We start from the raw sequence: 13,425 nt of genomic DNA on the forward strand, positions 1-13,425 counted from the left end.
CATTGAACGTTACAATTCTAGGACTTGCCTTTAGTTGCCGCTATCCAGTGTTACCATTTTACCCTGTATTTGTATCTCTCCCCGGCATACTCTGTATTTGTGCCCCTTTCCGTCTCAGCCCAGATTTGTATCCCTTCCCGTCCCAGACTGAATTTAAATGAGACGCTGTGGGAACTCCATGAACCCTCTCCGAACAACAAACCAGCACATAAACGATGACTTTACCCCAGCAGAACCGCACTAAATCACCCACCCTTGAGCAGAGCCGGATTCTGTCCTGCCCCCATAATTTTAATAGTGCTCAGCTTGGAGGATCCCCCTATGCTCCGAGCCAACGTTGCCTTCCTAAGGACTCTGGTGAGGACGGAAGCCCCAGCTGTGCCGAGAGACAAAGCTGCGCTGCTGCTGCTGCTGCTGCTCCTCCTCCTCCTGCTCAGCGCGGTCCTGTGGGAGCAGCGGCGCTGTGCGCGACCCCTCAGGTTCCGCACCCAGAGCTGTCTTTAATAAAGGCCTTTTGAAAGGAGCTGCTCTCCTGGCCCTGTTTATCACACTGCCAGAGCCCCCCCCAAACTCCCGCAGGACCATCCCAACACCCCCAGACCCTCCCAAGACCTTCCTACGACCCCTCCCCAAAACCTTCCCAGACCCTCCCACGACCACTCCGCTTCGTGATCCCTCTTAGGACCCATCCGCGCCCCCCAGGTCCCCCCACAATGCTCCAGGGCCCCTCCCCAAAGCCCCCCCGGACCCCCCCGGTTCCCTCTCAGGCCCCTCCCGCTCCTGTCCCGAGCCCGGCGGGTCCCGGCGGCGGCGGGGAACGGGGCGCCGCTTCCGGCTCGCGTCTGATTGGCTGGGCCGGCGCCGGGGAGGCGGGCCTTGCTGAGGGGAGCTGCGCCGTGATTCGTTAGTTCGGGGCCGTGCAGCGCGGTGATTGATTAGTTGGGCGGGACGCGCCGCTCTTGGCTGGGGGCGTCGGCGCACGCGGCGGAGGCGGGGGGAAGCTTGAGCGAGTCTGGGTCGTTCTCAGGTGGGTTTAGGGGGATCTGAGGGGAAGTGGGAGGGTCTGAGGGGATTTTGGGGGATTGTGAGAGGAACTGGGGGGTTGTGAGTTTGGTTCGGGGAGAAATTTGGGGGAGTCTGAGCGGATTTCATAGGGTTTTGGGGGGAATTGAGGAGTCTGAGTGGGATTTGGGGCAGTCTGATGGATTTGGGGGGGGGTCTCAGGTAGGTCTGGGGTAAATTTTCGGAGGAAATGGGGGGGTCTGAGGGTCCTGGGGAGGTTTTGGTGTCCAGGGTGGTTCTGGGCCAACCTTGGGGGGGCTCTGGGCGGTTTGGGGTTCCTGGAGGGGTCCCGGGGAAGATTTGGGGGTCCCGGGGGTCCCAGGCCCACCCTGAACCGGGGTCTGGGGGTTTCGGGGGGAAGGGGGCACAGCAGGGATTCCCACCCCCCCCCCCCCCCGGTTTTTGGGGTCTCCCATGGTGCCCCCTCCCCAAAAAGCTCCGAGCGCCCCCTGAAGTGGCTCCTGTTCTACCGGCCGGTGCCCCCTGTTATGAATAAGAAGCTTGACTAGACCAATATTCAAGCAGCAATCAATTTATTATTTATTATGGTAAAGTATGAGCAATACAGCACCGGGTACAGTGGGGGAAGTTTTCTCTCTAACTGTATGCCGATAATTGATGGTTACAGGTATTTATAGGGGTAGTCATCAGCTTTTTTTCAGTAGTTTCTATTTCTAATCTTTTACTCATCATCAATTTTTATTCCAAATTATTACATCACAATTCTATACACTATTGTGATTTAAATTTCTCAGGATGTATCTCAAAGGAGTATCCCCAGATGTTGATGGTCTAGTTTCCGAAAGAAGAAAGACGAATCCCATCTGGTGGGGTCCAGCTCCCTAGATGTGTGTCCACCTTTTAATTGCAGAGACTATAAATCTCATAACAGTGATGTCCAGCTTCTCTTTGGTTGAAACTATAAACTCTTGAGGTGATGTTCATCTTCCTTTCTCAAGCTGTTTTTCTCTGCTTCAATAAGGCGTGAGATAAGCATATTTCCTTTATATATATTCCAAAGCTATAGTTTCAAGGATACAAGTAATATTCTAAAATTATACTTCACAAAAAGGAACACCCTTAACACCTTAATTCCAATGCTCCTAAATCAACTAGGATTAATTGCAAACAAAAGATAGGTTCAAAGGCCTTTTTCCATGCTTTATTTTCCTCAGTTATTTTTAGAATTCACAACTATCCCATTGTCGATGTCCACACATTTCTCATTCGCAAGTACACGCTTTGCCTGTTTGTACCTGACATGAAACACAGCTTTGCATCTCACAGCCCTGATCCAGGACAGGCCCACTGAGTCTGGTGGGTTCTGGGGGGGGTTTGTGGGGATTTTGCGAGGGTTTTGGGGATTTTGGGGTGACTTTTTTGGGCTTTGGGGGATTTTATTGTCAGTTTCAAAGGAATTATTGGAGGTTTTGGGATGCAATTACTGGGCGAGAATTGCGTGATTTTTGGGCTTTTGTATTTTGGGGGATTTTATTGGTGTTGTGAGGGGTTTCTTGAGAAAGGATTTATTGAAATTACTTGGAGTATTTTTTAATTTTGGTGAGTTCCACTGGGATTTTCAGAGATTCTCTGGGGTTTTTGAGGGTTTTCTTGTAATTATTGGGGATTTTGTGGGATTTTCATGGAATTTTGGGGGGCTTTTGGGGCATTCGCTTGGTGTGGGGAAGAGCTTAGAGGCACCAAAATCTCCTTAAAACCCCCAAAAGTCCAAATGAAACCCACTAAATCCCAATTAAATCTCTCAGAATCTCATTAGAACACCCTAGAATCCCAATAAAAGCCCACAAAATCCTTTGAAATCCCAATAATCCCAAAAATCCTGATTAAACTCCTCAAATCCCCCAAAAATGTCCCCAAAACCATAAAAAGTACCACAAAATCTCCCCCAAGATCCAAAGAAATCCTGACAATACCCAAAAAACCCCACAAAACCCCTCAAATCCCAACAAAAATCCCGAAAAACCCCAAACCCCCAATGAACCCCACTAAATGGCTCCACAATGCCAATGAAATGCCCCAAAATCTCCTAAAAATCCCAATAAAACCCCCAGAATCATTGAGAATCCCAAAAAATCCCAACAAAATCTCAGTAAAACCCCCAAAATTCAACAGAAGCCACAAAAATTCAATAAACCCCCAAACACCCCCAGAAAAACTATCACTTAAAATGCCAATAAAATCCCCCAAAATTCAAACCCCCCCAAAATCCACAAAACCAGCCACTCCCAGTCAATCCCAGTATGATTCCAGTCGCTCTCAATGCGGTCCCAGTGTAACTCAGTAAGGACTCAGCTGCTCTTACTGTGATCCCAGTTTGATCCCAGTTGCTCCCAGCATAATTCCAGATGTTCCCAGTTCCTCCCATTATGATCCTAGTTGCCCCAATAACAGTCCCAGTCGTGCCCAGTTGCCTCCAGGGTAGATTCAGTTTCCCCCAGCATCGTCCCAGTTGCTCCCAGCATGATCCCAGCTGTTCCCAGTGTGGTTCCAGTCCCCCCAGTATGGTTAGAGACACTCCCAGTAGGTTTTAGATACCTCAGAATGATCCCAGTCTTTCCCAGTTACTCCCAGTTTCCTCTAGCACAATCCCAGTTTCCATCTGTTGCTCAAAGGGTGGCCCCAGTTGCTCCCAGTATGATCCCAGTTGTCCCAATTCTAGTCTCAGTCCTCTCAGCATGGTTCCAGAACCTTCCAGCCGATCCCAGTTGCTCCCAGTGTGTCACATTTTCATCCCAACATGGGCCCAGTAGCTCCCAGTAACCCCTAGTCAGGTTCCATTCACTCCCAGTATAATCCCAGTATGATCCCAGTCACTTGCAGTCTAATCTCAGTTGCTCCCAGTCACTCCCAGTCTGATGCCAGTGCCCCCACTGTGATCCCAGTTGCTCCCAGCATGGGCCCAGCTGTTCCCAATGTGCTTCCATCACTCCAGTGTGGTTACAGACACTCGCAGTATGGTCCCAGTTGCTGTTATTTTATTTCTAGAGTCCCAGCTCTCAACTGTCCTATCTTCTATTGCTGTTGTTGTATTTCTAGAGTCCCATACCTTCAGGCTGGTCTTCTCACACACAGCTCTTCACAGCAGTGTTGCTTCTGGGTCAAGGCTCCTCCAAGACTCTCTCTGCACAGCCAACCCACTCCCTTTTATCCCAGTTATCTTCATTAGCCACAGCAGCCACCCAATTAAGGACATCACAGCTGCAGCCCATTTACAATTAGGATCGGGGCACGGCCACTTATGCAATACATATATTTTACTAGGACTTCTACTATACCCACTCACTCCCAGTTGCCCCCAGTGTGGGCCCCGTTCTCCCCAGCATGGTCCCAGTTGTTCCCAGTGTGGTTCCAGTCCCCCCAGTATGGTTACAGACACTCCCAGTATATCCCAGTTGCCCCCAGCATGTCTGTAGTCATTTCCAGGCACTGCCAGTGGCCCCAGTAAGGTGTCAGTTCTCCCAGTATGATCCCCCAGTCATGCCCAGAATATCCCATTTGCCTCCAGCATGCATCCAGTCCTTCCCAGTTCCTCCAGTTTGCTTGCAGCATCATCCCAGTCTCTCTCACTTGCTCCCAGTAGCCCAAAGTGTGATCCCAGTTGCCCCCTTTCAACCCCTGTATCATCCCAGTAAGCTCCAGTTTGATCCTATTCACATGCCAGCTCTCCCAGTGTGGTCCCAGTATAATCCCAGTTGCTTCCAGTCTCTCCCAGTATGGTCCCAGCTGCCTCCAGCATGGTTCCAGTTGCTTCCTAGATCACCCCAGTCAGTCTCAGTATGATGCCATTTGCTCCATGCATGCTCCCAGTTGCTCCCAGTCAGGCCCAGTATGGGGTATGATGTGCAGGGTGTGTTCCCAGTCACTCTCAGATACTCCCAGTATTAGTCCAGTCCCTGCCAGTATGATCCAAAGATGAGCCCAGTGTGCTCCCAGTCCCTGCCAGTATGAACCAGTTGTGCCCCACATGGTTCCAGTTGCTCTCTTTTACCCTCACTTTTGTTCCAGTCACTCCCAGTATCTCCCAGTGTACCCCAGTTTCCTCCAGCATCTTTCCACTTCCTTCCAGTATGATCCCATTTGCTCACAAGCACTCCCAGTCAGCCTCAGTGTAGTGGCACTCACTGCCAGTATTATCCCAGTCACCTCCAGCATGATCCCAGTTCATCCCAGTTGAAGTCCAGCAGTTTCCAATCACCACCAGCATGCATCCAGTCACTCCCAGTTCCTCCTAGCATGTTCCCAGTTACTCACAGCTACTCCCAGTCACACTCAGCATCATCCCTGTCACTCCCAGTTTATCCCATTTCTCCCTAACAGGGTCACAATTGCTCCCTGCAGGCTCCTACTCACTCCCAGTATGATCCCAGCATGATCCCAGTCTCCATCAGTGCGATCACAGTCTGGCCTGACATGGCACTATGATCCCAGCATGATGTCAGTACATAGCAAATACAGTCCCAGTCACTCCCGGTACGATCCCAGTATGATGTCAGTATAAAGCCAGTACAGTCCCAGTCACTCTCAGTACGATCCCAGTATGATGTCAGTACAAAGCCAGTACAGTCCCAGTCACTCCCAGTACGATCCCAGTATGATCCCAGTACAAAGCCAGTGCAGTCCCAGTCACTCCCAGTACGATCCCAGTCCAGCCCAGTCCCTGTCAGTGCTGCCACTGCTGGGATCCCCCAGCCCTGTGTGCGTTCCCCCCTGGTGGATGTGCTGAGAGGAGCCCCAAGGGCCGGCAGTGGCCAGGCAGGGTCCCCAGCAAGGCCCAGTTTGGATGTGCAGCCCCCAGTTTGCCCAGTTTGCCTCTCCTTTGGCCCGGGCCGGGCTCCCCCCGTCCGCAGCGGCTGGGAGCAGCCGAGAGGCCCGCGCTGCCCATCCCGACCTGTCCCGGCTTCATCTCCGCTCCTGCCACGGGCTGCCAGGGCTGCGGGAACGGGGCACCGAGGGTGTGGCTGCTGCTGGGGGAGGAGGAGGAGGGAGGGAAGGCCAGGGATAAAGGGGGAGGAGGAGGAGGGGTAAGGGAGGAGGAGGAGGAGAAGGAATGGAAGGGGCAGGATGGAAGAGGAGAAGGAGGTGGGTATAACACAGAGGAGCTCGAGGAGGGATGGAAGAGGAGGAGCGGGAGGAGAAAGAGGAGGGAAGGAGGTGGGGTTACAGGGGAGGAGGGATGGAGGAGGAGAAGGAGGTGGGGATAAGACAGGAGGAGCGGGAAGAAGAGGCGGGACAAAGGCTGATCAAGGCTGAACAGATGGAACTGCGCTGCAGCCCTGCCGAAATTCGTAGCCCCCACCTGTGGGATCATCGTTCCCCCCCCCCCCCCGTCGCGCCCGTTAGCGGGGAGGGGGACCCGGCCCAGACATCCCGGGGGGTCCCTGGGTTGGGTTTTTGAGGGGATGTTTGGAGAAAGAAGCAGTCCAAGGCTGATCGGAAAAGGCCCCTTGGGGGGACCTCGCGGGTGGCGGTGGCGGCTGCCGGCAGAGGCAGCCTGGAGGAACAGAGCCCTGTGTCCCCCAGGAGCCCAAAGTGGGGAGCCCAGAGAGGGGGGAGCGCCGCCATTGGCGGGAGCCTCAAGAGCCTGGAGAGGGGCAGGGGGGACTCCTTGGAGCCGCTGCAGCCCAGAGCAGAGAATGAGGGGAGAAGGGAGCCCGGGAGCCCAAACAGCCCCAGCATCCCGAAATGGGGAGAGTGAAGAGGGGGGAACTTTTGGCATTGCTGGGACTGCCAGCAGCCTGGGCAGGGCAGGCACTGAGGAGAAGGGGGACCACCAATCCAAGCATGACCCCAGCAGCTGGGACAGGGGGGAACCCTCGAACACCAGAGGCGAGGGACCAGCGATGGGGAACTCCTGGGAGGCTATTCCAGGGCTGAATTTTGGTGTTTGGGAGGTTTTTATGGAGCCCACGTGGCCAGTGAATTGTAGAGACGGACTTGGGCAGAGGGACATTCAAACTGAACATGTGTTGGGGAAGATGAAACAGGGAAGCCTCATAAATATGATTGTCTGGCAAAAGAATTTGAGAATATTGAAACTCTAAGCAAGATTGAGATGGAAGCAAGCTTTGAGATACCTTAGTGAACAACTGGAAAACAATGGTGTGGCCTGACTGAAGGTAATCCCCTTTTGTTGAAACAATTCCCTCTGTGTGCAGACAGACCCAGGGGTCATAGCAGACCCTACTAGCTCAGCAGAAGGGGTCCAAAGCAGTGTTTTTAGGGTTTAAAATGTAACACAGTATGGTGATGTAATGAATCTTACAGGCTGTATGTAAATGCTCTAGGATTTGTATCTTGTACTAGATTGGTTAGTGAGAAATAGAATATTCAACTCAGAAGAAGATTTATTGTATTGTAACAGGAAGCTTACTCTCTTACGCTCTTCCCCTCTTACTCTCTCACCCTCTCATCCTCTCTACCCCTCTCTTCTCTCGGGCCTGCTCCGACCTGTGGCTGGCAGCTCCAAGCAGGGCCCTGCACCCAGGCCCTTTGCAATAAACCTCAAGTTCCACGACCTGGCTTCAGAGATCTCTCGTCTCTGTCCGTCCCGACCGTCCTACCCCCCGACGCTCCTACAAACGTGCTCATCCCTTGTTTTCCCCAAACCAGGATATCCTATTGCCAACCCCTGGGATGCTGCGAGGAAGAGGAAGATGCCCCAGGACACTGAGGCAGGTGAGGAGGAAGTCAGTGCCCCTTTCCCCTTTGTGCTGCTCCGTCTCCCAGCCCAGCATGGCCCCGGCTGCAGCTCAGCCCTGGGGGAATCTCCTTGCCCTTGCCTGTGGCACGGAGGCAAATCCCATCCTGTCCTTGTCCTTCCTCCCCCAGAGCAAGAGCTGAGCTGGGAGGACAAATGCCCGCGGCAGAACCTGGTGAAAGAGGACGTTTTGAGCGGCTCCACAGCGCAGGAAGCCAATGGGGAGGAAAAGCCCTGGAGATGCCGCACGAGGAGGGGCTGCAAACGCAGCTGGCGGGGATCTGAGGGGGAAAGAGCCAACCTGGGCCGGGAAGGCGGCCGGAGATGGAGCCAGAGCTCGGAGCTGGTGGTCCATGAGCAGCTCCATGATGGGAAGAAGCCCCATACGTGCGTGGAGTGTGGAAAGAACTTCAGGTGGAACTGCGACCTGATCCTGCACCAGAGGACCCACACTGGGGAGAAGCCCTATGAGTGTGGGGAGTGTGGAAAGAGCTTCAGCCTGAGCTCCAACCTGACCAAGCACCAGAGAATCCACACTGGGGAGAAGCCCTATGAGTGTGGGGAGTGTGGGAAGAGCTTCTGTGGGAGCTCCAGCCTGATCAAGCACAAGAGGATCCACACTGGAGAACGGCCCTTCGAGTGCGGGGAGTGTGGACAGAGCTTCAGCCAGCGCTCCCACCTGATCTCGCACCAGAGGACCCACACTGGGGAGAGGCCCTACAAGTGTTCCAAGTGTGGGAAGGGGTTTCAGACCAGCTCCCATCTCGTCCGGCACTATCAGAGTCACACAGAGGAGAGGCCCTTCCGCTGCCCCGACTGTGGGAAGGGATTCAGGTGGAACTCCACCCTCGTCAGGCACAGGCACATCCACACTGGGGAGAGGCCCTACGAGTGTGATAAATGCAGGAAGAGGTTTCAGACCAGCTCCCATCTCCTCCAGCACTATCGGATTCACACAGAGGAGAGGCCCTTCCGCTGCCCTGAGTGTGGGAAGGGATTCAAGCACAACTCTACCCTCGTCAAGCACCGGCGCATCCACACTGGGGAGAGGCCCTACGAGTGTCCCCAGTGTGGGAAGAGCTTCTCCAGCAGCTCTGACTTGACCCGACACCAACGGAGGCACCGGTAAGGGAAGCCCTGCGAGTGCCCTGAGTGCGGGAAGAGCTTCGTGCGCTGCTTCAGCTCCATCCCCCACTGGAGAAGGCACTTTGGGCACAGCCCTGGTCACTCACATTCCCTGTGATCCATGTTGGCAACACACCTGGCAGCTTTTACTTTTGTTTTGGCCCTAATGTTTCTAGCTTCTCTATCTCTTTGCACTCCAAAAGTCAATAGAGATGGATCTGTCACCTGAAAACCACTGAAATCCCAGTGAAAACAACTCAATCTTACCCAAAAGGGCTCAATCCCACCTCAAAAAAACTCAGTGCCGTACCAAACTCACTTGATTCCTCAGCCACCTAAGTAAGATGGGGCTGGGAGGAGATTGGGAGAAGTGGGATCTCAGAGCGGTGGGATGAGGATTGTGTGGAGCTGGGTGTGTGGGATGCATTTGATAACAAATAAAATTTTCAGACTTACTGATTTCTCTCCTGTTCATGTTCAGTCTGTTGCAGTTCTGTTTGCAGAGTGCCGCCTTCTCAGCTGATTGTGTTTGTTTCCCCTTTTCTCACCTGCCTCTCTTTGCCTGCTCTGTTTCTCTCTCAGTGTCTCCCTTGACCCAGGGACCACCATAGATCCTCCCCTGATTTAATTGACCCAGGCACCCCCAGAGACCCTCCCTATATTTAATTGCCTCAGGGACCACCAAATACCCTCCTTTGATTTATTGCCCCAGTGACCATCAAAGATTCTGCCCTGATTCAATTGACTCCATCCCTGATTTAATTGACCTCGTCCCTGTTTTAATTGACCCCTCTGCCACCAAAGACCCTCCCCATATTATTTATTACTTTATTTCCCAAATATTATTTTAATTCTCAGTCCCAGGAGCTGAAGTCCTGAAGGCTGGCAGGGAAATGTCTCTGTAGGATTTTGCTCCATTTGCCTTCAAGGGCGGGAACATCTTTTCCTGTCTGGGAGCTGGAATTCCAGCCTTTTGGAATGTATGCCGAGCAATACAGACTGGCATCAGATATGGACTGGGATCAAATGGATTGGGATCAAATGGATTGGGATCAAATATGGCCTGGGATCAAATAGGGACTGGGATCATATGTACTATCCCGAATTTCCTCATTATCCAAAAATTCCCATAATTCTGGAATTTCTTTTATCCCAAAATTCTCATTATCCCAAATTTCCCATTATCCCAAATTTCCCCATTATCCCAAAATTCTTGTTATCCCAAATTTCCCATTGATCTGGAATTTCTGTTAGACTGGAATTCCCGTTATCCCAAATTTCCCCTTGATCCCAGAATTCCCATTATCCTGGGAATTTCTGTTATCCTGGAATTCCCATTATCCCAGTTCCCCATTATCCCACTCTCCCAGTTCCCCCCATTATCCTGGTCCCCCACATTATCCCAGTTCCCCCCTTATCCCATTTTTCCTGTTATCCCAGTTTCCCCCGTTTTCCCAGTTCCCCCCCACCCCACTATCCTGTGCCTCCCAGTTATCCCAGTTCCCTACTCAGCAGATGCCTGAGAGACTGGAATCCTATGCACTGGGACAAACTGGAATGGGATAGCCCAGACTGGGATCCTATGGACTCGGATTATATGGAACTGGGATCCTATGGACTGGGATAAACTGGACTGGGATAGCCTGCACTGGAATCCTATGGAAAAGGATAAACTGTAATGGGACCAAACAGGGATTGGGACTGTATAAACTGGAACCCTGTGAAATGGGATCCTATAGACTGGGACTGCACAGACCATATGGATCTGGGCCATACACACTGGGATAAACTGGTCTGAGATTCTATGGACTGGGATCCCACCAAACTGGGATCGCATGGACCGAGACTGGAAATACAGGGATGGCATGGAAGAGGAGGGATAACGGAGATGGAGAAAGGATGGAAAAAAGAGGAGTAGGTGGGGTTAGGGAGGAGCAGGAGGAGGAGGAGGGGTAAAATAGGAGGGAAGAAGGAGGAGAAGGAGGGAGGGTCAGGGAGGAGGAGGAGGAGGGAGGGAAAGGGAGGGACAAAGGAGGAGAAGGAGGTGGGGAAATAGGAGCTCGAGGAGGGATGGAAGAGGAGAAGGAGGTGCGGTGAGGGAGAAGGAGGAGGAGAGGGGATGGAACAAGAGAAGCGGGAGGAAGAGGAAGAGGAGGGACAAAGGCGGATCAAGGCTGAAGAGATGGAACCATGTGCTGGAGCCCTGCCTGAACTTGCAGCCCCCACCTGTGGGATCATTGCCCCCCCCCCCCCCCCCCCCGTCACGCTGGTGAGCAGGGAGGGGGAGCCAGGCCCAGACATCCTGGGGGGTCCCTGGGTTGGGTTTATGGGGAGATGTTTGGAGAATGAAGCAGTCCAAGGCTGAGTGGAAAAGGCCCCTCGGGGAGACATCGGGGGGTGCCGGTGGCGGCTGCCGGCAGAGGCAGCCTGGAGGAACAGAGCCCTGTGTCCCCCAGGAGTCCAAAGTGGGGAGCCCAGAGAGGGGGGAGCGCCGCCATTGGCGGGAGCCTCAAGAGCCTGGAGAGGGGCAGGGGGGACTCCTTGGAGCCGCTGCAGCCCAGAGCAGAGAATGAGGGGAGAAGGGAGCCCGGGAGCCCAAACAGCCCCGGCATGCCGAAATGGGGAGAGTGAAGAGGGGGGAGCTTTTGGCATTGCTGGGATTGCCAGCAGCCTGGGCAGGGCGGGCACGGAGGAGAAGTGGGACCCCCAATCCAAGCGTGATCCCAGCAGCTGGGACAGGGGGGAACCCTCGAACACCAGAGGCAAGGGACCTGGGAGGCTTTTTCAGGGCAGAATCTTGGTGTTTGGGAGGGTTTTCTGGAGCCCAGATGTCCAGTGACTTGTAGAGATGGACTGGTGCAGAGGGACCTTCAAACTCACCGTGCTCATCCCTTGTTTTCCCCAAACCAGGATTTCCTATTGCCAACCCTTGGCAGGCTGTGAGGAAGAGGAAGATGCCCACGGACACTGAGGCAGGTGAGGAGGAAGTCAGTGCCCCTTTCCCTTCTGTGCTGCTCCATCTCCCAGCCCAGCATGGCCCCGGCTGCAGCTCAGCCCTGGGGGGATCTCCTTGCCCTTGCCTGTGGCACAGAGGCAAATCCCATCCTGTCCTTGTCCTTCCTCCCCCAGAGCAGGAGCTGGGCATGGAGAGCAGGGAGGACAAATGCCCGCGGCAGAACCTGGTGGAAGAGGCCGTTTTGAGCGGCTCCACGGCACAGGAAGCCAACAGGGAGGAAAAGCCCTGGAGATGCCGCACGAGGAGGGGCTGCAAACGTAGCTGGCAGGGATCTGAGGGGGAAAGAGCCAGCCTGGGCCGGGAAGGTGGCCGGAGATGGAGCCAGAGCTCGGAGCTGGTGCTCCATGAGCAGGTTCATGATGGGGAGGAGCCCCACATGTGCGTGGAGTGTGGGAAGAGCTTCAGGTGGAACTGCGACCTGATCCTGCACCAGAGGACCCACACTGGGGAACGGCCCTACGAGTGTGATCAGTGCAGGAAGAGGTTTCAGACCATCTCTGATCTCATCCAGCACCAGCGCACGCACACAGAGGAGAGGCCCTTCCACTGCCCCGACAGCGGGAAGGGCTTCAGGCAATATATCTGTCTTGTCAGGCACCAACGCATCCATACTGGGGAGAGGCCCCACGAGTGTGAGGAATGTGGGAAGAGCTTCAACCGGAGCTCCAACCTGATCAGGCACCAGAGGACCCACACTGGGGAATGGCCCCATCAGTGTGGGGAGTGTGGGATGAGCTTCAGGGAGAGCTCCACCCTAGTCCAGCACTGGCACATCCACACTGGGGAACGGCCCTACGAATGTAGGGAATGTGGGGAATGTGGGAAGAGCTTCTCACAGAGCTCCCACCTGATCCGCTACCAAAAGATCCACACTGGGGAGAGGCTCTATGAGTGTGATAAATGCAGGAAGAGGTTTCTGACCAGCTCCCATCTCCTCTGGCACTATCAGATTCACACAGGGGAGAGGCCTTTCCAATGCCCCGACTGGGGAGGGTGGAAGCGCAACTCCACCCTCGTCACCCACTGGCGCATCCACACTGGGTAGAGGCCCTACGAGTGTCCCCAGTATGGGAAGAGCTTCTTCAGCAGCTCTAACTTGACCCAACACCAACGGAGGCACCACTAAGGGAAGCCCTGCAAGTGCGGGAAGAGCTTCCTGCGCTGCTCCAGCTCCATCCCCCACTGGAGGAGGCACTTTGGGCACAGCCCGGGTCACTCACATTCCCTGTGATCCATGTTGGGAACACACCTGTTTGGTTTCCCTTTTGGTTCAACCTTAATTTTTTTCTCTTCTCCTTGTTTTTCCACTCTAGAAGCCAAGAGGGATCAATCTGTCACTTCAAAACCACTCAAATCCCAGTGAAAATAACTGAATTTTAACCCAAAAGGGCTCAATTCCACCTCAGATTGCTTGTTCCCTCCTGAAAAAAACTCATTCCCATGCCAAACTCTCCATTGCACAGCTGCCAGGGTGAGATGGAGTTGGGAGGAGATTGGTAGAATT

The 13,425-nt window shown here is 53.9% G+C and overlaps 1 protein-coding gene across 1 annotated transcript; it reads left to right on the top strand.

Moving 5' to 3' along the window:
- The first annotated feature begins 967 nt into the window (after positions 1-967).
- Positions 968-12,966, top strand: LOC131557254 (zinc finger protein 883-like). The gene is made up of 4 exons (XM_058804325.1): positions 968-1,027; positions 7,693-7,758; positions 7,912-8,850; positions 12,227-12,966. The coding sequence occupies exons 2-4, from the start codon at positions 7,737-7,739 to the stop codon at positions 12,964-12,966; spliced, it is 1,701 nt and encodes a 566-aa protein (XP_058660308.1). The 5' UTR covers positions 968-1,027; positions 7,693-7,736.
- The last annotated feature ends 459 nt before the right edge of the window (positions 12,967-13,425 follow it).

The sequence above is a fragment of the Ammospiza caudacuta genome, chromosome 4, assembly GCF_027887145.1.
Source record: "Ammospiza caudacuta isolate bAmmCau1 chromosome 4, bAmmCau1.pri, whole genome shotgun sequence".
Classification (NCBI taxonomy): Eukaryota; Metazoa; Chordata; class Aves; order Passeriformes; family Passerellidae; genus Ammospiza; species Ammospiza caudacuta.